The sequence below is a fragment of the Oryzias melastigma genome, linkage group LG12, assembly GCF_002922805.2.
Source record: "Oryzias melastigma strain HK-1 linkage group LG12, ASM292280v2, whole genome shotgun sequence".
Classification (NCBI taxonomy): Eukaryota; Metazoa; Chordata; class Actinopteri; order Beloniformes; family Adrianichthyidae; genus Oryzias; species Oryzias melastigma.
Genome location: NC_050523.1, coordinates 1250691 through 1276345, shown reverse-complemented (window position 1 = coordinate 1276345; position 25655 = coordinate 1250691). Strand labels below are relative to the sequence as shown.

The 25655-nt window shown below is 41.8% G+C and overlaps 2 protein-coding genes and 2 long non-coding RNA genes across 9 annotated transcripts; 2 read left to right on the top strand and 2 right to left on the bottom strand.

Annotated features, from left to right (window-relative positions):
* Positions 1 to 1931: 1931 nt before the first annotated feature.
* oclna (occludin a) lies at positions 1932 to 11144 on the bottom strand. Of its 3 annotated transcripts, none has more exons than XM_024299405.2 (9): positions 11036 to 11144; positions 10480 to 10561; positions 8607 to 9261; positions 8345 to 8509; positions 5386 to 5513; positions 4555 to 4737; positions 4290 to 4461; positions 2625 to 2666; positions 1932 to 2437 (listed from the first exon to the last, which is right to left on the bottom strand). In XM_024299405.2, the coding sequence occupies exons 2-9, from the start codon at positions 10533 to 10535 to the stop codon at positions 2339 to 2341; spliced, it is 1500 nt and encodes a 499-aa protein (XP_024155173.1). In that variant the 5' UTR covers positions 10536 to 10561; positions 11036 to 11144; the 3' UTR covers positions 1932 to 2338. The 3 variants fall into 3 exon arrangements, with proteins under 3 accessions (XP_024155173.1, XP_024155171.1, XP_024155172.1); XM_024299403.2 differs by having other exon boundaries at positions 10876 to 11079; XM_024299404.2 differs by having other exon boundaries at positions 10943 to 11058.
* LOC112163172 lies at positions 10983 to 14861 on the top strand. The gene is made up of 2 exons (XR_002922238.1): positions 10983 to 11117; positions 14452 to 14861. It is a non-coding gene; the product is annotated as an uncharacterized LOC112163172 (long non-coding RNA).
* marveld2a (MARVEL domain containing 2a) lies at positions 12334 to 25648 on the bottom strand. 4 transcript variants are annotated; one of them, XM_024299402.2, is made up of 9 exons: positions 25002 to 25648; positions 23088 to 23176; positions 19485 to 20417; positions 17422 to 17642; positions 16358 to 16387; positions 16112 to 16275; positions 15097 to 15268; positions 14425 to 14475; positions 12334 to 13431 (listed from the first exon to the last, which is right to left on the bottom strand). In XM_024299402.2, the coding sequence occupies exons 3-9, from the start codon at positions 20398 to 20400 to the stop codon at positions 13312 to 13314; spliced, it is 1674 nt and encodes a 557-aa protein (XP_024155170.1). In that variant the 5' UTR covers positions 20401 to 20417; positions 23088 to 23176; positions 25002 to 25648; the 3' UTR covers positions 12334 to 13311. The 4 variants fall into 4 exon arrangements, with proteins under 4 accessions (XP_024155170.1, XP_024155168.1, XP_036070444.1 ...); XM_024299400.2 differs by having other exon boundaries at positions 23121 to 23176; XM_036214551.1 differs by lacking the exon at positions 25002 to 25648 and adding an exon at positions 24515 to 24991.
* Positions 17624 to 19083, top strand: LOC118599453. Its single transcript, XR_004948809.1, has 3 exons — positions 17624 to 17755; positions 18632 to 18879; positions 18987 to 19083. It is a non-coding gene; the product is annotated as an uncharacterized LOC118599453 (long non-coding RNA).
* Positions 25649 to 25655: the final 7 nt, after the last annotated feature.

Below are 25655 nucleotides of genomic sequence, written 5' to 3'. Positions count from 1 at the left end.
ATTTCTGTCATTAATGGTTGAATATTTTACAGTTTTTGTTCCTTTTAAGTTAAACTCATGTTTAAAATATTTGTTAACATACTGATAAAATCGTTTAAGGCAGTTGTTCATTTTCATATTTAGTATTTTAACCATTTTTGAAGACAATTATGAACATTTTATGGATTAGTTAACAAGTTATTACTGTTTTCAATTATAAAATAATAATTTTTGTCTTTTAAATGTTTCCGGCACCCCGGACCTGAGCTCCTCACTTGCAGGAAGTTTGCTGGGAACAAACTGGAGGAGAGAAGGCGTGAGCGGGTGGGACGCAGGCGGGAAGGTGACGCTGCGACAGTCTCACCTGGAGAAGTTGGAGGGGTAGCTGTGGTACTCTGCGGTGCGGTTGGAGGCGTTGCGGTGGGGAAAGGTGCAGAAAAAAGCGTTGGCCAGCAGGCAGGCGATATGTCCCCCCCTCCCCCCATCCCACCCACCAAACCTCATGTATTGTGCTTCTTTGTTATGGGTATTTTTTTGCTTGTATCTAAACATTGTACGCCGTGTTGAGATATGACCTTTTTTTGCCACCCATTAACCCTCCCCCTCCCCCTCGTGGCCTTCTTCTCCCAAGCTAATAAGGGGCGCCGCTCAGTGGACGCTTCCGCGGTGAACCTTGAACTGTCTGTTTACTTCTCTCTGTTTGTCTTGTTCTTGGCTGTACTGAAAAACAATGAATTTCCCCCCAGGGGATTAATAAAGTATCTTGATTGATTGATTGATTGAACCCGAGACAGACAGATGGATGCATCTGAAAGCGATTAATAATTAACAAATTATATTTTATTAATTGCGTGCGTTAACACGTCAACATTCACGGCCCTAATATTTTGTTAAAATTATACAAGTTAGAAATGAGCTCAACATAACATCGGGTCATTAATAAGAATAAAATAAAATGATCTGGAGGGCCGGAAACGGCCCCCGGGCCTCGACTTTGACACGTGTTCTAGAAACATGACTGGTTGATGAAAATTTGCCACTCATTGGTCCTTGTAGGCATACCAAATATGGTAACAGCTGTGGTGAACCTGTAGCCTGGAGCTTGAAACTTGTACTTTTGAAATATGGGGAAGTTATTTAACATAAGCGCGTCATGGAAAGCCGTACGATAATTGGTATTAAGTAAACGCCGTATTTCTATCTTCTTTAAGCCCCAAAGCGCCGAACAATGGTGCCAACCGACGATCTCCAGCTGCAATTTAGTAGTTTTTGGGTTTTGAGCTTCATCTTCAGCTAAAACAGAATCTACAGAAAATGATTTAATACTTTGTTGAGAAACATGATCAGTTTTTAACATTTGTGCAGCAGTCTTTGAATTTATTTCACTTCAGAAACTTTTTAGTCTTTTTGGAATTTTTTTTTTTTTTTTTAAACTTTTGAACAGTTTTTTCAGTTAAATGAACCCTTTCCTTCAGCATTTTATACTTTAGGATTTTAAGCATTATTAGGTCTTTTGCAAGCCTTTTTTTCATTAATTAACATTCAGTTCAGCATTTTGTTTTAATTTATTTATTTTTACTTTTTTGATATACTTATTCACCATATCATAAAGCTAAACAAAATGTATTTTAGGAACAGTTCTTAACATTATTATTAAGCTTTTCTGAAATTGTGTGCAGCCAAAGGAGTGTCCCGCCACAATAACCCTGAAGGACTTGATGCATTTCCTTAAATCGTGGTTCGTTCTTACATGCCAAATTCCTACAGACTCCAAAACTGTAAAGATTTAGATTTTTGTCAAGAAGGTCTGAGTGGTGTGTCTGTAAGTTAATCTATGTAAAAAAAAAGGGAAAAAGCAGTGGTGGAGAAAATGTTTTTTTAAATTTTAGACATAAATGACAAAAACGCAAATAATGTGAAAACCGTAAAACTCCAAAGAAAACTCATTGATCTTAAAAAAGTTCTTAATTGATTTGTTTATTACAAAAAAGCATTAAAAGTCATTAAAGATCATCAATGTCTTAGATTAAAAATCACGTTTAAGTGTTTATGTTGCATAAAAAACAAGCCGTGGTAAAACAAGCCCTCGTATTTACACAGAGTAACATAAAGATTCAAAGAGAATTAAACAGTGATTTCCCTCTCAAACCGTCCACACACATGGCGTTATGTTCACGCCGCACCGCTTCACATTAGGCTAATAAATACAAGCAACTTTCAGAAGCAGCCGATTGGCTCCTCCTCTTCTGGACCCGCCGCTGTTCTGACTGTTGTTTATGATGATGTCCTGAAGGGGGGGCTGTTCCCTCACAAGTGCCAGTCCCGGCTTACAGTGGTTGATGGGCCCTCAAAGGCCTGTTCAGGCTCTGCGGTCATAGTCGCTGACCATCTTCTTGATGTGGTTCAGTTTGGCCTTCAGGTGTTTACACCTGCGCTTCTTCATGCGGTAGTCTGGATTCTGTGGGAGGGGAGAGGAGGCGGGGTCAGACGGCGGTCAGAGGTTAGGGCCGTGCAGCACGCCCAGGTTACTACAGAACTCTAGGTATTCAGGCGCAATCTTTCTAAGAAAACGCGGCTGTGATGATGCAACCGTCACCATGGTAACCAACCAAAAACGCCTGCAGGTGGACATTAAAGACACAAACCTTCTTGGAGTCCCTGATGAAGTTGTACTCCTCCAAAGTATCCTGTTGAGAGAAAAGTGGAATCAGAAGCTGTGACCAGTGGTGGGCGGGTCTTCTCCATGCATGCCTGAACAAACCCCGCCCCTATCCCCTCCCCCGCTGAACTCCCCTTCGTGTTTTTATCACAACTGGAGTCTGAAATGAGGCGTTGCTGAAAACAGTCGGCAGTGTTTGTCCTCGGTCCAAAGCTGATGGAGAAGTTTCAGAATCAGCTGATTCACGTGTTTTGTGTACACTCATCACATCAGTCGTATCCACGCTCGTTTACACTAACGTCTCAGGTTTTGCTCGTCCACGATACCTGCCACCACATTCTGAGTGGCGTTCATACTTTCCAAGTGACACAATCGTCTCCAGCGTTTATTTTTAACATGAGGGACATCTCCATCGTGCGGCTGCTGCGTCTGCGTCTGCGCAGGTGCCCGATGAGGAAGTAGAACAGAAACTGCAAATTTGTTTCTCTAGTGCTCCAAAATATGAGAGACAATCTCTCTTTAGGCTTATGAAATATGAGACATCTCGTTGTGAAGGCCAGCATCTCACCAAGTTTTCATCATTTGATGTGTTAAAATAGACTTTCTGGACAGTTTTCTCTGTAATGTTGTTTTCTAGAATAAGTTCAGGTTAAATGACTCGATGACTGCTCTACAGGTGCAGTCGTTTGTGGTGCGACTCCAGTTATGGATGATGTCATCAGCAGGTGTCTCAACACAATCCCAGTGATTACAAATCATTCTGAAGCATAAACCCGTCATGATGTCAGAGAGCGTTTGCTGTTTGGGTGTCGCCTCTGACATCATCCATGTTAAGAGTTAATGTGAGGAACTTTTTGAAGCCACGCCCATCAATGATCACCTTGAAAACGACAGGTGTCTCAGAATATATCAAATTTAGGGTAAATTACTACCGTTAGTACGATAGTGTGTTTTATCCAACAGCTGTAACATAGTAGTTTAGAGAAAACTCTTGCCGATGGACAGGCGAAGTCCAACACGTGTGAATGAAGATATTTTGAATCGACTAGTGGCGCCCCCTAATGGAAGACTAACCCAGGGATCTCACTGTCACGATTCAAAGGGGTTCACACAACTATGTGATCTATGGACTAGATTTACCCATCTTCATTTTAGAATTCTTACCTTCAGTATTGACATTAGGACACTGAGAGTAGGTGAAGTTACGTATGGATCATTTTAATTTATTTTATTGTTTTTTTTACCTCAGACCATCCAGTGTTTTGTGTCATACTGTTTTGTACAAATAAGATAAAATGTGAATAAAATAAGATTACTACAAAACGACAGCTGGAAAATGGTCTGGTTAAAGGTCTGTGGAGAAACATTCAAACTCTAGACTCCATGCTAGAGTGTCAAAGCTGATTTTTAACAGTTTTTGTCAGGAATAATTGGTACACACTTTACGTTTGGTACAGGTTTTTGCAGCATTAACTTGTCAGACGACCAGTTCCCATTTGCTAGATTTATCAATGAATGATTGAAACTCACAGGAGTGGAGCAAAGAAAACTGGACAACCAGGCGGATCTAGACCAATTCAAACTTTCTGCTGGACCATGATCCTCTCTCACCATCATTAAGTTGTGAACCGATTGGCTAAAGGAGACTCACCAGGTACTGCGGGCTTCCCTCCTCCAGCTCGTCCAGCTCTCCGTCCAGTTCCGACAGCTTCCTGTTGATGTTATCCAGCTCTGCCTGCAGGCTCTTGTACTCGTTATGATCTTTGTCAAACTCCCGCTTGTAGCTGTTGCGCTCCTGTTCGTTTCTTATTGGAGGAAATTCACTAAAAGGAACAGAACAAAGAGAAAAACGAAAAGAAAATGTCAGTAAATCACTTTCCTTGGCTCGCCATTCAACACACAGGACGTCCTTTTACCCGTCAAAGTCGTCGTCGTCCAGCTCGTCTCCAGAGGAGTTGTAGTCGGTGTCGTAGTCCTGTCCGTTGATGCGGCGCGGCCGTCCTGGACGCGGCTTTTTAGGCATTCCGTATGAACTGGCAATCTCAGAGGAACTGTTGTAAGGAGCAGCGTTCTGCAGCGCTTGATGCTCGAGTACGGGTCTGTGACAAACACAACAGGAAGATGTGGAAGATTATACGCGCGCAGACGCAGGGAGATTCACGCAGACGCAGACAGATACACACGCAGACGCAGGCAGATTCACGCAGACGCAGGCAGATACACGCAGACAGATACACACGCAGCCGCAGGCAGATACACACGCAGACGCAGGCAGATTCACGCAGACAGATACACACGCAGACGCAGGCAGATACACACGCAGCCGCAGGCAGATACACACGCAGACGCAGGCAGATACACACGCAGACGCAGGCAGATTCACGCAGACGCAGGCAGATACACACACAGAAACAGGCAGATTCACGCAGACGCAGGCAGATTCACGCAGACGCAGGCAAATTCACGTAGACGCAGGCAGATTCACGCAGGCGCAGGCAGATACACACACAGACGCAGGCAGATTCACGCAGACGCAGGCAGAAATATACAGAACATGCAGCACTTTACATAACATTCTGTATGAAAAGTTCTGTATAGATAAAGATTGATTGATTGAGATGCAGGTAGACTCAAATATGTGTATATAAAAGGTCTTCAGACGAGGAGCCGAGGAGAGAAGCAGCAACCACGCCAGAGTCTCATAAAGGAGGCGGACATTGCAGCGTGTCTCCAGGTCGGACACTCACTGAGGGGTTTCGGCAGACGGAGGTCTGTCATAGATGTTTTCCTCGTCCAGATAGTTGGTGGAACCTCTCCGTTTCTCGGGATAGCTGGACAAACCGTCTTCTGAACGAGGAGCCGCCGTCTCGTTCACCTTTCATGAAAGACAAAAACAAAACACGTCTGAAAACCGCTGACAGTTCAAGGGTTAAGAACCGTTTCACAACAAAGACCAACACTTTCCAACATGCATTACTTTATATTTATAAAACTCTGGTTAGGTATTTACAGTTTAAAAATAAGGATTGGATCATGGAAATTCCAAATGCATTATGACACATTAGGTTAGCTAAAGCCCTATAGGAGGGGGGTCAAACTCAACCACACAAGGGGGGAACAATCCAAAACACACCTGAGGTCACGGGCCGAACAGGATAAACGTTTATTGAACACTCTAAAACTACATTTTTAAAACTGTAACTTTTTAACATAATTGTGAATAATAAAAAGTCAGGAATATTATTCCAGAATAAATCAACTTAAACCTTAAATAACTTTCAATATTTTACTCTCCATAAAAATATATTTTGTCAAAATTATACAAATTAAAAATGAGCGCAAGATAACATCGGGTCATTAATAACAATAAAATTAAATGATCTGGAGGGCCGGATCCGGCCCCCGGGTCTTAACTTTGACACGTGCATTTAAAGCATTTATTGGTTGAAGATCTGTCATGAAGGTAGTTCTAAGGTAGTTTAGTTCCTTGGTTTGATGCAGCTGCACTTGTTCAGCATTTGACATGAGGAACCCCCTCCTGCCCCCCAATAAAATGCCCCCCAGGTGCCTGCAGGTTTATGGTCAGCCCTTCCAGGCAGCAGAAATGCTTCAGAACGGACGGCGTTCGTGGACTCGTCCGACCTGTTGTTGTGCTTCTTTTCTCTCAGAGGAAAGAACTTCACGAAACTCAATGTCATGGTGACGGCCGTTCCTCCCTCCGAACATTTCAGATCTGATTCAGTTCCTGAAGACGCTGCAGCGTTTCGCCTTCAGCATTCCTGACGTAGAGTCACAGTCCAGGCTGAAACTGTTATCTGAGAGCGAGCCACACCTTGAAACCCAGAACATACAGAAGGAAGTATCTGCAGGACGCCCTTCCCCCACCGCTCATCCACCACAAACCGGTTTGACCGCTGCGGCGTGAACGCTGCTGAAGCAGGTGCAGCTGAAGAACAGTCCCGCCAAGGGAGGAATGTCACTTTAGAAAGAGTGTCTTCAGTGAAGAACATGTTCGGTCTATAAATCAGAAGTATTTTTCTGGATACTGCAGTATAGTAGTATTTGAACCTTTAAATGTACACACGTGATTAGCATTAGCATAACTTTGTCAGTTTTGTAGAAATGAAAACTGGTCTGGAAAAAGGAACAGATTCAAAGATCAGGTTTCTGCAAAACACAAACTTTCCGATCAGCAGATTTTACAGCCACTCACTGGAAAATTTCACAGTTTCTAGGAATCAACGTTTTGGAAACGGTTTAGGTTTAAGTTTCTACGGTGGAATCAGCAGAAAACGGCCATTTTGGTCTTTTATCTTGTTGGTTTCACACGCGGCGCTTTGGACCGAACCGCCAGGATAGAACATCGAGTTCTAACCAGGAATGAAAAACAACAGGAAGAAGGAAAGCGGCTCGTCCGGAACATTCTCTGACTGTTCTCTATGAAGACGCTCCTGCTTTACCCAGCATGCATTTCTTCAGCAACTCCTTCTTTTAATTCTCCTTTGGAAAGTCCGTCTGCGTTCACACTGTAGTGAACCGGACCAGAATTCTCTTGTTTAGTCCAAACCATAATTCTGGAGAACTTTCATACTAACAGACTCGTCAGACCATCAGACCGGACCAGGACCAAATCCAGGTCGTAATCCAACAAAAACCAGGAAAAATACAGAACCATGACCAAATCCGAACCTGGATCAGAACCAAACTTAGATAAGACAAGCACCAAATCCAGACAAAACCAGTACAGAATCCAGACCTGACAAGGACCAGATCAGGAACAAATCCAGACCAAATCAATACTGAATCCAGATCAAACAAGGACCAAATCAGTACTGAATCCAGACCAGATCAAGACTAAATCCAGAGCAGATCAGAACCAAACCAAATCAATACTGAATTCAGAGCAAACCTGGACCAAGTCCAGACATGATCAGGACCAAATCCAGACCAAACCAGACCAGATCAGAAAGCAACCAGTACTGAATATGGACAAAACCAGTACCAAGTCCAGACAAAACCTGAATCCAGACCAGATCAAGACTAAATCCAGACCAGATCAAGACTAAATCCAGACCAGATCAGAACCAAACCAGTACTGAATCCAGACAAAACCAGTTCCAAGTCCAGACAAGATCAGGATCAAATCCAGACAAAACCAGGACTGAATCAGGATCAAACCAGTACTGAATCCAGACCAGGACCACATACGGACCGAGCCTTCCAGAGCGAATGCTCCTCTAGCTGAGATGAATGTGATCTTCTGATCAGAGTTTATCCCCTGAATCATCAGTTCAGAGGGTCATGTGACTCGTTCCTAAATTTAACTCATTATACTGAAGAACATTTTGGTACAAAAGTAACTAAAAAGTTGAAGTTCAATGTTTGATTTGAGACTTTTTAAATGATCTTTTTTTTCTTAAAGATTTTGCTTCATAAAAATCTTCCTTTGGTGAAACGGCGTCTACACTGTGGAACCATCTGAGCAGAAATCCCCAAACCTACGGTCATGGTTTTGATAAACCGTGTCCTGACAGGATTCCATAAAGGGATTCTGACCCGAGGACCGTCTGATCGGGTCAGGAAGTCCAAACGGAGTCAGACCTGACGGTGCGGTGAGGTCACTCCTGACCCAACTGTACTAGCAGACGGTATCAGTAGTCATTGATCACCGATGGCCGTAGAAATCAAACGTTTAAATCTTCTTACCCAGGCGGCTACATCCTGAGGAGCCTCTTCCTCAACGTTCTTCACTCGTTTCCAGAAGATGTTGTTCTTCCCGTAGCTGATGATCTTCTGGCGAGTTTTCACCGCAAAGACCAGCATAATGATGAGGGCGGCGGTGGCCAGGAACCCGAACACGACGGCGACGGCCTGAAACCAGAAGAGGCGTTGAGAGGAACCGCAGCAGACGGCGGTCATGGGTCAGAGGTCAGGGATCAGGGGTCAGAGGTCAGGGGGCGGCGCTCACCTCATGAGGCTCCACCACGCAGTAGTAATACAGGTACTGGTTGACCAACGGGCCCTGCATCTGCTGCTGCGTGTACGGAGCGCACAGCATGGCGATCTGGTTACCGTACACCGAGCCGGACGACTGGGCCGAGGGGTTCACCGCCATCAGGTACACGATGGTGCCGATCAACATCAGCAGCGCCAGGATGGCGCTGCTGATCACCGTGGCCAGGTAGAACTTCCTGCTCTCCGACAAACTCTGGTGGGACACGATGATGATGAAGACGACCAGAGCGAAGATGAAGACGATCACTGCCAGAGCGATGAAGAACCCTTTGCCCTGCCGGGGATCCGTGTACATCCCGCCGTACGACGATCCGCCGTACCCGCCGCCATAAGCGCCACCATAACTGCTGCCGCCGTATCCGCCGCCGCCGTAGCTGCTGCCGCCGTATCCGCCGCCACCGTATCCTGGTGCGTAGCCACCAAAGCTGGACAAGGCGCCGGCGCTGTCGTGAGCCAGCGAGGACGCCACACAGGCGAAGATGGCCACGCACAGGAGGATGACGATGATGGCCATGATCTTGATGATGCCCGGCGGGGACGTCCAGCGGTAGAAGTGCTGGATCTCCTCGTCGGCGTAGTATGAGTACGCCGGCTGGGACGGGGCGATGCTGGAACACAACAAGAACCTTCTAAGAGATCCGAATGTGACCTGACTGCAGGAATCGAACGCTAAACCGCCGAACGTCACAACTCAGATTCACCAATAAATGAGAAAATGAATCTTTATTTGATTGAAATCCTGATAAACCAAAGAGAGAATACGAATAAAAATGTTTCAACACATGGTGTTTCTAGCGCAGCATTTCCTCATGATGGAGGACGTCTTGCAAATAATTTAGGATCAAAACTGCATTTCTGAGTATTTCTTTATTAAATGGTGATGAATCCGGAGCGGATGAAAACCCACGGTTTGAAAAAGCTCAGGTTTGTGATGCAGCTACTGCGATGGGCGGGGCCAAAGTCTCCCAATGCTAAATCCTCCTGACGAACAGATCCGTGAACGTCTTCATGTTCCTCCTCTGAGCTGGAGTCTGGCTCCAAACTCCAACATTGTTTGCTGTGTTTTTTTTGTGCTATGCTAACGTTAGCTTGAGCTTGTGAGGTGCTTGTTGCAAGAGAGGGAGTATAAACAAAAGAATGCTGGGAAATTGGTAAGGCTAACTTCTGCACCAACAGAACTATAAAACAACAGATATTTAGATTTTAGCTAAAACAACATCATCATAATTAAAAGACAACTGGAGACACAATAGAAAAGTAGAGCTGAAGTGGGACTTTAACGTCTGCTGTTGCAAATATGAGACAAATTATTTCGGCTGTAAAATTACAGAAATGTAGCATCTACTTAAAAACAAGAAAACGTGCAAATTTGTTTGATAACTAAAGAAATTTTCAGACATTAAAACTCATCAGTTAATATTTCCAACCTATTTGAATTCTTTAAATGTAAACATTTATATCAAAGTATAATGTTATATCTGTTTTATATTAAATATGTTTAAACAAGAAAAATGTAAAGTTTTGTTATTTGTATTCATTCACTGTAACGATAACGTAACAAAGTCATTTTCAGTCGGAAAATGTAAAAATACAAAAACACGGTTTGATTGGTCGGAAAAAGAAATGAAAATGAAAACTAGCAAGATCATAAAATAAACTGGAAGTATTTTCAGCCACTAAAGAGATGGAAAACACCACCAGGTTTCTGACAAACTTCTGTTTCCTTATTTATTTATTCTAAACATTTTTGCTCATTTTACCCTCCGTACAATTCTGAACATAAGACTTAATTTTAAATATTGATGAAAGTTTTTGTAGAAACTTACAAGGCTCCCCCTTCATCGTAGGGAGGAGGACTTTCTTTGTGTCTGGAGGAAGACATTCCTGAAGAATCTACTGGATTAGAATCTGTTAAAAACAGCAAAAAAGAGAAAAAACAAACATGATTTTTCAACATTAAAGTCTCAATAAAACATTTATTTATCAGTAAGACAAACGTGAGGAACTGAAACTTGTTTTTATAGCAAAACAAAAACTAATTTAAATAAATTTAAAATCTTCTCATGAGTAAAAAAAAAAAAAAACAATAAAAGCAACAACCTTGAAATACAAAAAAGTTTTCCTCCATAAAATCTGCTTTTAAAAGTTGAATGTTTACAGTCAAACAGAAACATTTTTCTGACATTTGAACATAAAACTCGGAATCTCGTTATAAATATTACCGTTAAAAACAGCAAAACTCCGTTCAGATGAAGGTGAGCAGCTCGCGCTGACCTCCGTGGGACTCACCTGTTTGTCTTCACCTGAGCTCCTTCGACTGAAACTGCTGCTAAAAACAACCCGGACCACACCTTGATGAGCCGTGAAGCCCCGCCCCCTTACCTGGACTGACAGGAAGCCCCGATCCCGCCAGTGACGCTGCTGGCTCGGTGTTTACAACGATACGGACGTTTATGATAGGACGGTGAGTAAACACAAACACGATTCAAGAAATGTACGGAAGCCCAACAATGACTAAATAAATAGAATTAAAATTAAAAAAATTTAAAAGCAAAAAAATCAAGGAATGACCAGATTTTCATCTTGCCATGCCTAAAATTTATTAAAATAAAAGAAAAAAATAAATAATTAATAAAATAGAAAATAAGTGAATACTAAGAAAAAAAATACATAAAAAATAGAATTATGAATAAAATAAACGAAACTAAAACAACTTGGCAAAAATAAAATAAAGTGCAGAAAAAGATAACTAAAATGAAATAAAAAGTAAACAGCATAATTTTTATCTTATAAAGCCCAAACTGAGCTAATTAAAATTACATTAAATTAAATACCAGTAAACTACAGAAAAACTGAACTAAATCAAAAGAAATTTCCGTAAACTACCTGATTTTCATCTTTGTTTTGTGGAAAAATATACAAATAAAACATAGAAATAAAATAGTATGAAATAAAGTGCAGGAAAAGATCAATAAAACAAAAAAAAAATGACCCTAAAAGTCCTAAATTCTTGTGGAGTCAGTAAAGTCTGTCGGCTAACATTTAATTCTTTATTCCTTAAAAGTTTGGTCACATTTTAATCTGGTCCAAATTCACCTGTAAGAACTCGAGCTGACACTTGAGCGGCCAGTGACCTCTGACCTTTGGCCTCTGACCTGTGACCTCTGACCTTTGGCCTCTGACCTGTGACCTCTGACCTGTGACCTCTGACCTCTGACCTGTGACCTCTGACCTCTCCACACTGGGCTTTCTACGTCACAAACATCTTTTCACATCAGAATTTCTTTATCTGCTCCTGATTCACAACAATCAAATACTAAAATACTCAGAAATACAATTTTGAACTTCATTTTCTTCATATTTCCTCCATCATGAGAGAAACGAACTCGTTAAAAACACTTTTCATTAGAGTCGGTAGCGTGTTCTTCTGCACATATATGTCGGAGAGAATGACATAAATAATGATCTGCTGCAGACTTACGACTTCATTCTTTGTTTTAGAGCATGGACATGTGCATCAGCGTCCAGCCACTGTGCTCTAACCCACAGGAGACTTTTTGTTTGAGTTATTGTGTCGACAAATCCATAAAAATAAATAAAACAAACATTTTCATCCAGTTTTCATGAGTTCATTGTTGAATCTCTTTAGTGAAGGAATGAAAACATTTCACAAATTCAAATAAACTTTAAACATTTTTATTTTGTGAAATGTTGGAACACGTTATTACAAAAACATTGACAGGAAGTGTCCGACGAGCATATATTCTCAGATTCTTTAAAAAAGACGATAAACAATTCAAGCAGTGGATTCAACAGAGGAATAATCTTGATGAATAATCCCATCAGATCAGATGAGATTTGAGGTAATCCAGTGTCCTCATGGTTTCTATGAAATTAGCAGGAACTTTTCTGCCACAGTATCTAACTACTGTTTGCATATTTAGACCATTTTGTGGGTTTTAAAGCAAAATAAAAACCTAAGATGAATTTTTATCATTTGGTTCGAACCCCAAACACTGAATTAAACTCCATAACAGTTCAAAAGGACACTCATTTGAGCCATCAGTTAGACATCTGTGTTCTCTGTAAACGTGGACACCTCCTGGTTCTATTTAAATAAAATAAACCTCAAAGTTTGAATTCATTAACAGCTGAGAAGTTTAACCAACATTATTTACAGTGTCTGAGGAGTCGCCCTCTACTGGTCAGGAAGCAGAATGCAGGTTCGGCCCTCCGTATTAAAATGACGTTTTTGTTCAGACGGAGGCAGCAACTTTTCACGCTTCTTTGAGGGCTTTTTTAGGAAGTAAAACTTTAGTGTTTAGCATTCAGATGTAAAGAAAAGAGAAACGATGCAGCAGGAATGAAAACATGCAGTTTTCCTGATGATCCATCATCAGTTTTCAGTTTTCATGTCAAGTTTTCAAGTGCATTTTCTTAATCAGTATGAAATGAAAGGATCCAGACCTTCGGGTCACAAAAAGTTCTTTGAAACAGAGAGTTTCTGTTAGTGTTTGGATGAAGTTCTGCGTTTGCAGATGAAAGTTCTTTGGGCCGACGAGGAACGCTGGATTCTCGTAACAAAACCAAACTGACAGAGAACGTTCCAGCAGAGCTTCTCCTTTTTGGTTTGGATTTCCCTCCTTCAAAGTGAAGTTCTAGGAGTATCCGTCGTTCCACTCCATGACTTTATCGTACTCCTGGATCTTCTGCTTTATGTGGGACAGTTTGTTCTTCAGGTACTCACAGCGCTCCTTCTTCTCCAGGAAGGTCGGGTCCTGGAGAGGGAAGCAGAAGTCATTCATGAGTTATTTTTATTTCTCTTCTGCGCACAGATTTAAATTCTCTCCTGAAGCCAGAAACAATGACAGCGTTCCTCCCTGTTGAGGCCTCAGAGTCTCGGTTCCTCTGCTCCTTTCTGAGGCTCATTATACAGGTCTCTACCTGGAAGCAGATTTTCCAGCTTTCCTGAGAAACCAATAATTCAGTTGGCCCCGCCCACTTTTTAACCACAATAACATGATGTAACAGTTGAGCTCAGTCTGATCAACACAAACCACCAGAAGTCAGAGAGAAGCTGAGAACGTCTGCAGCCGTGAAGGTACAGGAAGTGTTGAAAACATCATTAGTTACTCCTAAGACCGTCCAAATAACAACCAGAGAATCTATCCGCGTTACTCTAAAAATGTTACTGCTTTAGTTACAAGTTACTATTGTTTTAACATGAAAAATGCTTTTATTTGTGTTACAAGTTACTATTTGTTACAGGTTACCATTTCTGTTATTCTAAAAAGTTACTTTTTGTTACAAGTTAGTATTTGTGTTACGCTGAAAAGTTGCCATTAGTGTCACAAGTTACTATTTATGTCACAAGTTACTATTTATGTTACAAGTTACTATTTATGTCACAAGTTACTATTTATGTCACAAGTTACTATTTTTAACATAAAAATAGTTATTTGTGTTACAAGTTACCAGTAGTGTTACTGTAAAAAGTTACTATTTGTCACAAGTTACTATTTATGTTACAAGTTACATTTTTTTTTAACATGAAAAATGTTCTCATTAGTTTTCATGTAAACTCAATTATTTACTTTTGTTTTTTCTATTTATTTAAATAAATCAAACATGTTTCAGTTTTAGTTCTTTTACTGATTTTCTATTTAATTGTTTTGTTTTTATTATTAACTTTTATTTTCTTGTTAATAAAGTTTCAAAGTGTTTGAAGTCTACAGCTGTGTGTGGAGGTTCCAGCTCTGGTAACATCTCACCGTCTTCTTCCTCTGGTATTCCTGCAGGATCCTCTTGATCCGCTCCACCTCCTGCAAACAGCAACAAGAGGTTACAGCTCAGGTGGAGCTCAGGTGGAGCTCAGGTGGAGCTCAGGTGGAGCTCAGGTGAAGCCACGAGCGCTGAAACTGCTGGACAGTCAGACGGGTGGAGCAGACGAGGGCTGTGAGGGTGGAGATCAAAACAGGAACAGGAAATGCAAACAGAGGAAGTCTGAGGAGGAAGGAAGTGAAGAACATTCCAGCAGCAGACACGGAGCTGCAGGTTCAATCCTCACTCTGACCACAGACTTTAAAGGTTAAACCAGACGAACTTCCTTAATCTTCTTCCTTCTACGAGTAAAAACAGCTAAAAATATCCCAGAATGCTCCGATTCTGATGCGAAACCAAAGAACATTAAAAGATTTTGAAACCTGAACAGGAATTCAGAAAGTTATTTCTGCTGTCAGTTGAAATGAGCTCCAGTGGTTCTTCAAGAACTGTATGGAAGTCAGTCGGCGTCAAAATTCATAAGATGACATCCACTAGTCTCTGACAGGAGTTTGTTGAGGAATAAAAGAGGTTAATGTCTCGTTCCAATAGGATAAAAACACGAGAAGTTCTACAATCAGTACTGTTGGACCCGGTCGGAACCAGAGATTCTGACGGCTCACCATCTGGCTGGTCGGGTGCTGAGGAAGCGTTTGGATCATGGCGTCCATCTCCTCAAACCTCTTCAGCGTGGCCTGAACATCCGTGTGGAGCTCCTTGTACTCGGAGTACTGATCGTTGAACACGGCCCGGTACCGGTCCTTCTCCTCAACGGACCGGATCGCTGGATATTTACTGCACAGAAGACGGAGAACCGTTCAGCTCTCCCCCACAGTATGAAGCTGCCACCGCCATGCCTCACCATGGAGAAGCTGTTTTTACTGTTTTAGGAGAAATGGAAAATACTGAACACACATTGGAAATGTTCTACTATAAATGTTCTACTATAAATGTTCTACTATAAATGTTCTATTAGAAATGTTCTACTATAAATGTTCTACTATAAATGTTCTATTAGAAATGTTCTACTATAAATGTTCTATTAGAAATGTTCTACTATAAATGTTCTATTAGAAATGTTCTACTATAAATGTTCTACTATAGATGTTCTCCATCAGAGTAATGGGTCATAATTTTGGTTAATATTATTAGTATTTTCTAAAATAAAAAAAAAAATTGAAAACTAATTTAAACTAAGCTAAACTATTTTAAAATAAACTAAATTAAGCTACATTAAAATAAACTACAATAAACGAAACTGCCTTAAATTCAGTTAAACTAAACTAAACTTAATTAAAATAAACTACAATAAACCAAACTGCCTTAAATTCAGTTAAACTAAACTAAACTTAATTAAACTAAGCTAAAGATTTTTTTAAACTAAACTACCTTAAAATAAACTAAACTACATTAAACTAAACTAAACTATCTTAAGCTAATCTCACAGGCTCCAACCTGAAGTTACAGTCAAGTCTTTAACTTTTTACTTTTAGACAAACTTGAAGTTTTTTCATTTACAATCATTTGATAAAAATCCCAAAGAATCAAACCCGACTGCAGCTCCTCTCGGTGGGAAAACCCCAGAAAGGTGAGGCTAAGCTCCGCCCCCACCTGTCCGGTCACCTGAACAACACTCACGCTATGTAGTCTGGAACGATGACGGGTTTGGGGATGTATCCTGACGGGATGCTTCCCTGAACCACCTTTCCCGGGACGGCTTTTGGAGCCACCTTGATGGGAACCGCGGCGGCGTCTTGGACCACCTCTGGAATTCTGGGAAGTGGATCCGAAACTAGAACTCTCTGATGAAACAAAAAGGAAAATGTGTTCCGAAATCTGGGTTTAGAGAGACGGAAGAAATCTGGTTCTGAGCGGCGGTCTTACCGTCGCCGGCACGGCGCGCATCTCAGACGGCTGCAAAGACACGAAGACGATCATTAAATCCTCGATATGTTTCAAACGTGGAGAAGACCGAGCAGAAAGTGTCGTCAACGCTGAAGGACGAGGATTTGGCCTCAGTGAGGAGGCGCTAAAAGAAAACCAGAACTCTCAGGACAACAGAGGGAGTCTGAGCTGGAGGCTGTCGCCATGGAAACCTCCAACGGGAGGCGGAGGGAAGGGGTCTCAGGAGGGCGGAGCCACGCCGGCTTCATCAAATGTTAACCGCGTTCTTTTAATAAAGTTATTTATGGTTTAGGATTATTTCATCAGATTATCTTTCCCTCTTCCTTTTGGGGGCGGGGTTTACCCTCTTCCCGCCAACAGACCATCACTGGGATGGACTGGAATGTGGACCTTCACCAGGGATTCTGGTTTGGTCCTAAAATATTGGAAGAACGTCCAGCAGCTCCGGATGAGGTCCTGAGAAACACGTCAGGAAATGAAGTTCCTCTTCCAGGAACGGCGCCGATCCATCGTAGACGACGCGCGAGACGCCGACACGTTCTGGAAGTGCCGAGTTAGCAAACTGTAGAACCGCAGCGCCGTTCGGCTGGGTTCTAAAAGAACCGGTTCTAGCAGAACCGGATCCTAAAAACACAAAGATTTCATGTCTGACGACGGTTTTAAAAACCAAACGAATCTGTTGGTCTGGAAACGGTCATCCGCCATCTTGGCTCAGATTTGACCACTTCCTGTTTTTATTTTACTTAAAACATAAAAAATCTTAAATAATTTTTCATAAAGTTTCATTAATTAAAATTAAACTTGAATGATTTTTTTTAATTCTCCAATTCTTAGAAGCAGAAGTTTCACTTCCTGGAAGTTCCTGGAGTTCATGCCTGAAAAGCTGCAGTGTAAACAGGTCGGATTGAGACTCCGCCCACTAACCCCCACCCCCTCAGCTGTGCAAACGCCGCTCGGCTGCAACTCTTGTTGACATTTCTGAGCTTAACAGGAAGTCTGGTAGGAATCCCAGGAATGCACAGGCGGCGGCGGCGTGCTCTCACCTGCAGGCCGTAGCGCTCCCGGTACCTGCGAGCGGCTTCGTGCCGCCACAGCTTCAGACACACGATGGCGCCGATCAGATACACCACCATGGTGACGAACAGGAAGATGATGGCGGCGGTCTGGCCCGCCTCGATCCGGCAGAACACCGAGTTGATGGGGTTGTTGAAGACGGGGTAGGAGCAGAGGCCGCCGCGGATGGTGTCCCGCACGTAGACGATGCCTGCAGAGGAGACACAAACGCCACTGAGAACGCCGCAGAGGCGGAGCTGATCACGAGACGACCGTCGCCGCCTGACCGCCGCCTGACCGCCGCCTGACCACGAGTCACTGCGGGTTTGAGATTTTTCTGTTTTAGAAAAACTAAAAGATTATTTATTGTCCAAAAACTTTTATTTAAAAAAATGCTAAAATAAATCTAAAACTTTTTTGAAACAAAATTATTTATTTTTGTGTTATGACATTAGTTTTAACTCAAATTTAAATCTTTCTGTGATCAGGAGAATGACGCCTTAAATCCATCAAATAATTTCAATAAATCTATAACAAACATAAATCAGATTTTAGTTGTTTTTTAACGTAATATTTTATGATTTTACAAATTAAAGTTCTCTAGTTTATTGTGTTTAATGTTTGATGTTTAAATAAAAAAGAAAAGGACGCTCTTAAATATTGTTTTGTTTTTACCTTTTTCAACAAAAACAACATTAAAACTTAAACTGATTCAAATTAAATCTGTTTTTATAATAGAAATGACTGTGCACCACAGATCTGGAACAGACTTCCAGAAAACCTTAGATCTGCTGAAACACTCAGTGTATTTAAATCCAGGTTAAAGACTCACCTGTTCTCAGTTTGATTAATATGTATTCAAAAGTTTACGTCCGCACTTTTTATCTATGCTTGTTTTAAATTAAAATCTTTTTGCTTTCTTTTAATTTTATTTTAATGATTTGAATGATGATGAATGACATTTTTACTATTTCTTTTGATTGTTTCTTTTAATGTTTTATGTAAAGCACTTTGAATTGTCTCTGTACATGAAATGTGCTACAAATAAACTTGCCTTGCCTTGTTAACTCAAACTTTTCTGCATTTAAAGACAAAAAACTCTATTTATAGGAGAACTTATCTTTTTGAAAAAGAACATTTTATGAAATGATATAAAAAGATCAAAGGATTCAAACGTTCTTAACCTTTGACCTTTTACAGCTTTTAAGGATCGTTTTCATTCATGATCCAGAGTTTCCTTCAGACTTCATCGTTCTGTTCTGCTCCATCCGCACCTGAGGGGGGTTGCCATGGTTACGAGGTCATGTGACGTCCTCTCAGCTGATCTCTCAGGTGTTCCAGCAGCAGCTCGTCATGGAAATCAGGTCGGCTGATGCATGAAGACATGCAAATCCCTGGGGGGGTGGGGGGTACCAGGACTGACATCCGTAGGAACTCAAGCTCCTTTTGTGAGTACCCATGATGCCCTGCTGGAGCAGGTGTAACAGTCACAGGGGGCAGGAACGTTGTCGTCCTGGAATCTGTCTAAATAAAGTTTGTTTGTTTGTGTCTGCAGATACACAGCACTGATAAAGTCGTGACGTCCCTGAATGCATCACAGCATCAACGACCTGCTAGCTTCCACCGTTAGCCTCCACCGTTAGCCTCCACCTATTTCAGTGTTTGTCATGAATAATAAATAAATCGTTTTCATCTTTTTCAGTGTTTGTCATGAATAATAAATAAATCGTTTTCATCTTTATCACGGTCATTCTGGTTGACGACCTCGACCGGCTTCTGTTTGTCTGGACGGACGCAGCGTCTGGATGAAGCGTCTGGACGACGCGCATCCTGATGCTGCGTTCACGAGGCCGGTGTGAACGCAGCATGAAGGTTCTGGGTTCCACCAGAACCTGACGTCTATCTTAGAACTTCTCTGTGAGTTTAAAGCGTTCTTCATGAGTATTTAAAGATCAGACACTAAAGTCTGTTTTCATGGGAAAATCCAGCTGAGTTTGATCTACATGGATCCACCTGGACCAGCAGGAGGTTCTGGTTCTGGAGCAGGACGTACCAGCAGACATGTAGAGGACAGCCAGAGCCAGGTTGATGGTGAACTCGGTCAGGGGCCACCAGGACGAGTCCAGCAGGATGGTGCGGTAGTACATGGTCATCCCCAGCACCAGAACGATGACCGTCGCCACCCACGCCAGCCCCGCCACCACCAACACGAAGGGGGTCTTGGGTCCGGTGTAGTAGGTCCCGGCCGTCCCAGCGCCGTAGAACCCGGGGCTGTACGACCCGGGGTACATGTTGTACCACTCGTTGTCTTTGTGGATGTATGCGCAGACGCAGGCGAAGACGGCGGCGCCCAGCAGCAGCTCCACGCAGCCCAGAATCCTCAGCAGCCCCGCCCACGACTTCATGTAGCCGTAGCGCTGGTGGTACTCCTCCACCCGCTCGCTGTAGGTCAGACCCGTGTGCTGCGTGCGTCCGGAGGACGACTCCTGGCCGTTCTGGCCGTCCAGAAGCTCCTTGCGGGAGTTGTAGCTGCCGCCGGTGCCGCCATACGGGTCGCGGTAGGATCCGGGAAGAGACGGGGAGTGGGGCGGGGAGCAGCGCACCCCGTGGGTGGTGGTGTTGTTGTTGTCCGTGGAGGAGGCGGGCATGGACCACGCCTTCTTGCTGCTGCGGTTGCTCAGCCGGAAGAAGTTCTTCCAGGAGTCGGGGACGAAGCGGTGGACCGGTTTGATGTCGATGGCGGGATCCGCCTCGCCGTCGTCCTCGCTGGGGGCCGACTCGGGGCCGACGGGCGGCTGCTCCGGCAGCGGCGGGGGAGGGAGGGGGTCGGCGCTCTGACCCAGGCGAGGCGCCCTCAGCTGGGAGTCGTCGGAGTCCGTCCGGGGTAAAGAGCCCAGAGGAACCTGGTCGTACTGCGGCGCCGGGCGGACGCGCTCAGAGCGTCCGTAAAAGTCTCCTCCATAGGACATGAGGATGGTGAGGGTCCCTGAGGAGCAGAAACACACGGAGATCGTCAGACCGTCTGGAAACGCACAGAGTCATCCGCAAAGACATAAACCTTCAATGATCTACACACTTTCACTTGCGGCTGATTTTACGGTTAATCGTGAACTTCCTGTTCATCACTTTGTTTCTCCGTTCTGGCTAAAGGTTTGGACTCTACTCTACTCTACTCGGTTCTATTCTAGGTCTTCTTCTTCTGTCTCTGCAGCTTCTAGTTTTTCCTGGGAGTCCGAGAACAGTTTAAACTTAAACTAAAGACAAACTTTCTGCTTTTGTAACCAAACGGTTACACTGCAAAAACAAATCTCCTAAAATTAGCCAAAAATGATTCAAATTTGACTTTTTCTCAAATTAAGATTATTTTTCTGTTGAAAAAAATATTGAGATTATTCTTTTTGGAAGACAGAAAATAAGACTCGTTTTCCTTAAACATTTTTACTTTCCTAGGATTTATGTTTTACAGTGTAAAATCCAAATTCCAGAGAGAGCCGGTTCTGGACCGTCCGTTCTGAAAAAGTTCTGATTGATGAGTGTGGAAGCCGTGAGACCCGAGCAGACCGACGGTTTACGGATCGTGGTCTGTGTTCTTCCTCTCTTTGGGACAAAGGCGGCTGAATGACTTCTGTTTGGGAGCCTTTCAGCTGCTCCTCAGATAAATCTCCTCCGTCCTCCCAGTTCCCACCATGAAGGAGGGAAACACACTTTTGATCTGCCGGCGAGAATTTACGAGCAGCTGGAATAAATCCAGTCTGGTGTGAAACCCTCTTTGGCTCAAACGGCACTTCTGGAAGGTTTAATGTGGACTGAAACTAAAGTTTTGCATATGCAAACATTTCTGAGTCTCGTTCAAAACAGAAACTACGATATGGGGGGGGGGGGGTCAAGGTCAAAACTTCTATGCAGATGATGGAGATAAATTAACGATCAATTCACCAAATGATTTTTTTTTTTTAGTTTTTTTAAGGCAAGAATTAATCATTTGATTTATTAAAGTGATTTCTATACGTCAAATATTTAAAGTCACAGATGAAGTTTTTAGCCAAAATTTTAAATCGTTTCCTAGGACATAGTTTCTGCAGAGCAGCAGGAGCTCATCAGAAACTCACCTCTGATTTATGTTTGTGTGGAAGTAAGTCGCCACTAATATCCCATCATCCCTTTCTTTACAGGAGGGTGTCAAACATGCAGGATACACCAACCTGATAGTTTAATCGGTGCGTTGGGAAGAGAAAAAAAAAGGATGTTGGGAAAAAAAAAAAAAAAAAAAAGCAAGTTTGTAGTCCAGGAGTGTCAAACTCAATCAAACAACGGGCCAAAATCCAGAACACACCTGAGGTCATGGGATGAACAGGATCAACATTTATTAAAAACACTCTAAAACTACATTTTTAAAACCTTAAAACTGTAACTTTTTACCATCATTATGAACTTGATATATAGCATTACCTGTGATAATGCTAGAGTGAATGCTGTAAGCTGAATTTGGTCCCTGAAGATGCTGAAATTGATAGCCAGTTAAAATATTAGCAAAATGTCAAATTAGCCTAAACAAACAAACAAACAAAAAAAAAAACTAAGGTTAGCCAAAAAAGCTAGAGTGTAGCTGAAAAAAATAGCTAAACTTAAAAAATAGCCTAAAAAACTGAAAAAAGCCCAAGTTAGCCTAAACAGCTAGCATGTAAATATATAATATTTTACTCTCCATAAAAATATATTTCGTCAAAATTATACAAGTTAGAAATGAGCTCAAGATAACATCGGGTCATTAATAACAATAAAATAAAATGATCTGGAGGGCGGATAGAATCACCTGGAGGGCCGGATCCGGCCCCCGGGCCTTGACTTTGGCACAGGTGTTGTAGTCCATTCCTATGGCGAGTTACGGTTCTTTAACCCTTTAACACCTGAGGCGTCGCTGGTTAAGCTTAAACGTAATGTAACCTTTCAACCGTTAACACGATAATTCCAGTAGATTCTGACGATTATTGTGTGAGTTAAAGAAATGACCACAATGTCCAATTCCACCACTAGGGGGAGCAAAGGAAACGTCAAACTGGCGCGTGCCATGACTGGGTAAGATGGTCCAAAATGAGTTTGACACCCCTGGTTTACAGTCTCCCCACTAGCTTACAGCCCCTCACGTCCACAAACTAACGTTAGAAACAAAAACATTTCAGAAACATGATTTTGATCAGAATGGGTCTTTAAAGATTTGTTCCCTTAAGTTCATTTATTTATTTTTCCTCAATCATCTGTTGTTTATAATAGCCGACTGATTTTATGTTTTTGTTTACTTATGAATGTGAAGCGCGTTTGTTCCTCATTTCCTCTTCCTCTAATTTTAAAACTTTTTGTTATTTAAAGTTTCTTGACGTTTTGGTCATTTTGAAGTTTGCATAAATATTTCAGAAATTGTGATCATCTACACGCAGAAACACCGACGAGGGATCAAACTCGAAACGTGGAAAGAGAAGATGAAGTCAGCTCCCAGAAGAGAAACTCCAAGCTCAACGTCATGCAAACAGGAAGAAGGCGAGAAGCACCACAGGAAGTAGCTCCGCTGCAGCCCCATGAAGACGCCTCCATGCAAGCCGGGAATCGGCCATTTCTATCGGGCGGCGTGGAGAGTAAGAGTAAAACGGTGCTGCAATACCTCCTTCACACGCAGTCACTCAACTGGACTTACATTGGCCCGCGGGTCAGAAAGCAAACCTGGTATGGAGGCAGAGAGAGTCCAGGAACCTGCAGACACAGACAGACAGGTCAGGAGGGGGAGGAGCTTCAGGGGCGTTTACCTCTGACTCCTCACCAACCAGGTAACTTCACAAATGTTTCCATGGAGAACAGAAGCTCCAGGAACTCTGAACGGAACCGAACCGGATCAGAGATGAAAACTCCATCAAAGGAGAATTTCTCTAAATCACTGATTTTGGACTTTTTTGGGTAACATTGATGTTATTCTAACAGCTGTTTAAAAATGTTTTCAAAGCAGAAAAAAGCAAAACAGTTTTTGAAACAAAGATTCTCCTTCAGACCTGAATGCGATAATGCTAGTGTGAAAGTGGAAGCTGAATGTGGCCGCTGAAGATGTTAGTGCTGATAGCAGAAAACACTGAAGTGGACAGCCAAATAAAATATTAGCTAAATGCCAAATTAGCTTTAAAAACACTTAGGTTAGCCAAAACAGCTAGTATGTAAATATTATCTAAACTCCAAAACAGCCTAAAAAACAAAACAAAAAAGGCCTAAATTAGCCAAAACATACATTTGGGTTTTACTGTTAAAATGAGGCAATGAAACATTTAAGTTGTTCAGAAAATGACAGTTCTTTTAGATATTGAAGTTTCTGCTGCTTCGTTGCTTCATTGAGGCTTCGTTTACATTTTAATCTATGCTAAAAACATTTCAAATATCCAGAAAAGAACTTTTTTCTTTTTATTTCATTGGGGTTTAGTGTTTATTTAAATGTGAATATAGTCTAAAAAATAAGATTTAAACCATAAACTGCTTCTAAATTGTATTCACTCCAATAAAAAGAAAAAAGTATTTCCTATATTTATGCAAAACACCTGCATAAATGTTGACAAAAATTGTATTTTTGTATGTATATAAGATTTTTCAAATATATATATTTAGACTTCGGGATACAAAAAATGACTTTAATCTTTTTTTCAAACACATTTATTTGTGTTCTTAAACAGAAGACAAATACACTTTATAAGTATTTTTAAACAAATGTGAATTTATTATAAAAATAATCCAGGTTTAACCCAAGAATAAATACATAATTTACTAGGACACATTTTAAAAACATTTAAGTGGCAACTCATATTACTATACTATAGTTCAAGAATTGAGATTGAACTTTTTTCTTTCATAGTGAACAAAACAGTAAGTTTTCACATGAAAAATGAACAATTTAACGTAAAATTACTTCCCTACTTTTGATCATTATAACTTTTATTTATGTCTTAAGTTCCTTTTTATCACAAAAATGGGATTTCTACGGAGGACTGGAGAACATTGAACACATCACGTTTTCGATCATTGGCTTTCGTTAGTAACGGTCCGTGAACACACCTCCGCGGCGGGTTAACGGACCCCCGCGCCGCTTTCATTCCGCCCGTCGTGAACGGATTTTTTCCCTCCGGTTCCCGGTAGTTTCAGTGAAACAGAACCGTTCGGTTCCGCTTTCTCCAAAACGATCCGCTACGGAGGAAGTTCTGATTCTAGAACAATCAAAGTCCGGCGGAGGAGGCCCGCGGAGGGCGGCAGAGCTGCGGTCGGCCCGGATCTCGATTAGAGCGAAAACATTTGAAAAAACTTTATTTAAACCTCAAAGTCCATTCGAGTCGGTGTTTCAGGGCTACAGTTCGGCTTTTTGGTATCAAATATCCGGATTTTAAATAGTTTCTTCGTCAGTAAAAAGTAAACGTCACTAAAACATAAACATAGTCGCACACACGGCCTAAAAGTGACGTTTTATCCCGCAAAAGCATAAAAAATAGTTTCGGGTCTCCGTCTCCGCGGACGGGACGCCGCCGAACCGCACCGCGCCGCTCCTTACCTCGATCACTCCGCTTCCTCCTTCTTTTCCTCCGTTTCCCATTTCAGAAACATTAGACCGCAGGTTTCCTTCCACCACGTGACCTGCCCAACCCTCTGACGTCACCGAGCGGAGCAGCTGCTTACCTGCCCGAGAGCCGCACCTGAGGGGGCGGAGCCACACATTTGATCCAGCGTAAACATCGACTGTTATAAACATAATCCGAAAACCCCACAGAACCTGAACGCAACACAAATAAAATTAAAATGAATGTAAAATTTAAATGACACAAATGTAAACAAAGAGAAATCTAAAAGGGAATATAATAAAGGTATAAAATAAATAAATTACACCACATAAATATTTTAGGAAACTTGTTATCAGACAACGTAAACACAAAAAATCAAGAAAAACATAAAATAAGGAATTAAAAATGTTGATTAAAACTGTACATGAAGCAAAAGTAAAAAAAACACTTATTAAAGACGCACAAAATACAAATAAAAATAACAGCAAATTAAAATAATGAGTATTTTATCCCTTTTATTCCTCATCTTTACCCAGAAAAACAATCTACCTTTATTGAAAATTAAGAAATCATGTTCAGAAAACATTTAAGCTGTTAAGAAAATTGTAATTTCGGGGTCAATAAAAGCTTAGATTTAAGAAATATAT

Excerpts from the sequence above, each read along its gene's own strand:
- oclna (XM_024299405.2), bottom strand. The coding sequence starts at position 10,535 with ATGTCTTCCTCCAGACACAAAGAAAGTCCTCCTCCCTACGATGAAGGG. Across the intron at positions 5,514-8,344 it reads CTCAGGATGTAGCCGCCTGG|GTGAACGAGACGGCGGCTCC; the intron begins GTAAGAAGATTT and ends CTTTCATGAAAG. Across the intron at positions 4,462-4,554 it reads GACGACGACGACTTTGACGG|TGAATTTCCTCCAATAAGAA; the intron begins GTAAAAGGACGT and ends TGTTCCTTTTAG.
- marveld2a (XM_024299402.2), bottom strand. The coding sequence starts at position 20,400 with ATGTCCTATGGAGGAGACTTTTACGGACGCTCTGAGCGCGTCCGCCCG. Across the intron at positions 16,388-17,421 it reads GGGAGCGCTACGGCCTGCAG|CCGTCTGAGATGCGCGCCGT; the intron begins GTGAGAGCACGC and ends GTGTCTTTGCAG. Across the intron at positions 15,269-16,111 it reads ATCGTTCCAGACTACATAGC|TAAATATCCAGCGATCCGGT; the intron begins GTGAGTGTTGTT and ends TCTTCTGTGCAG.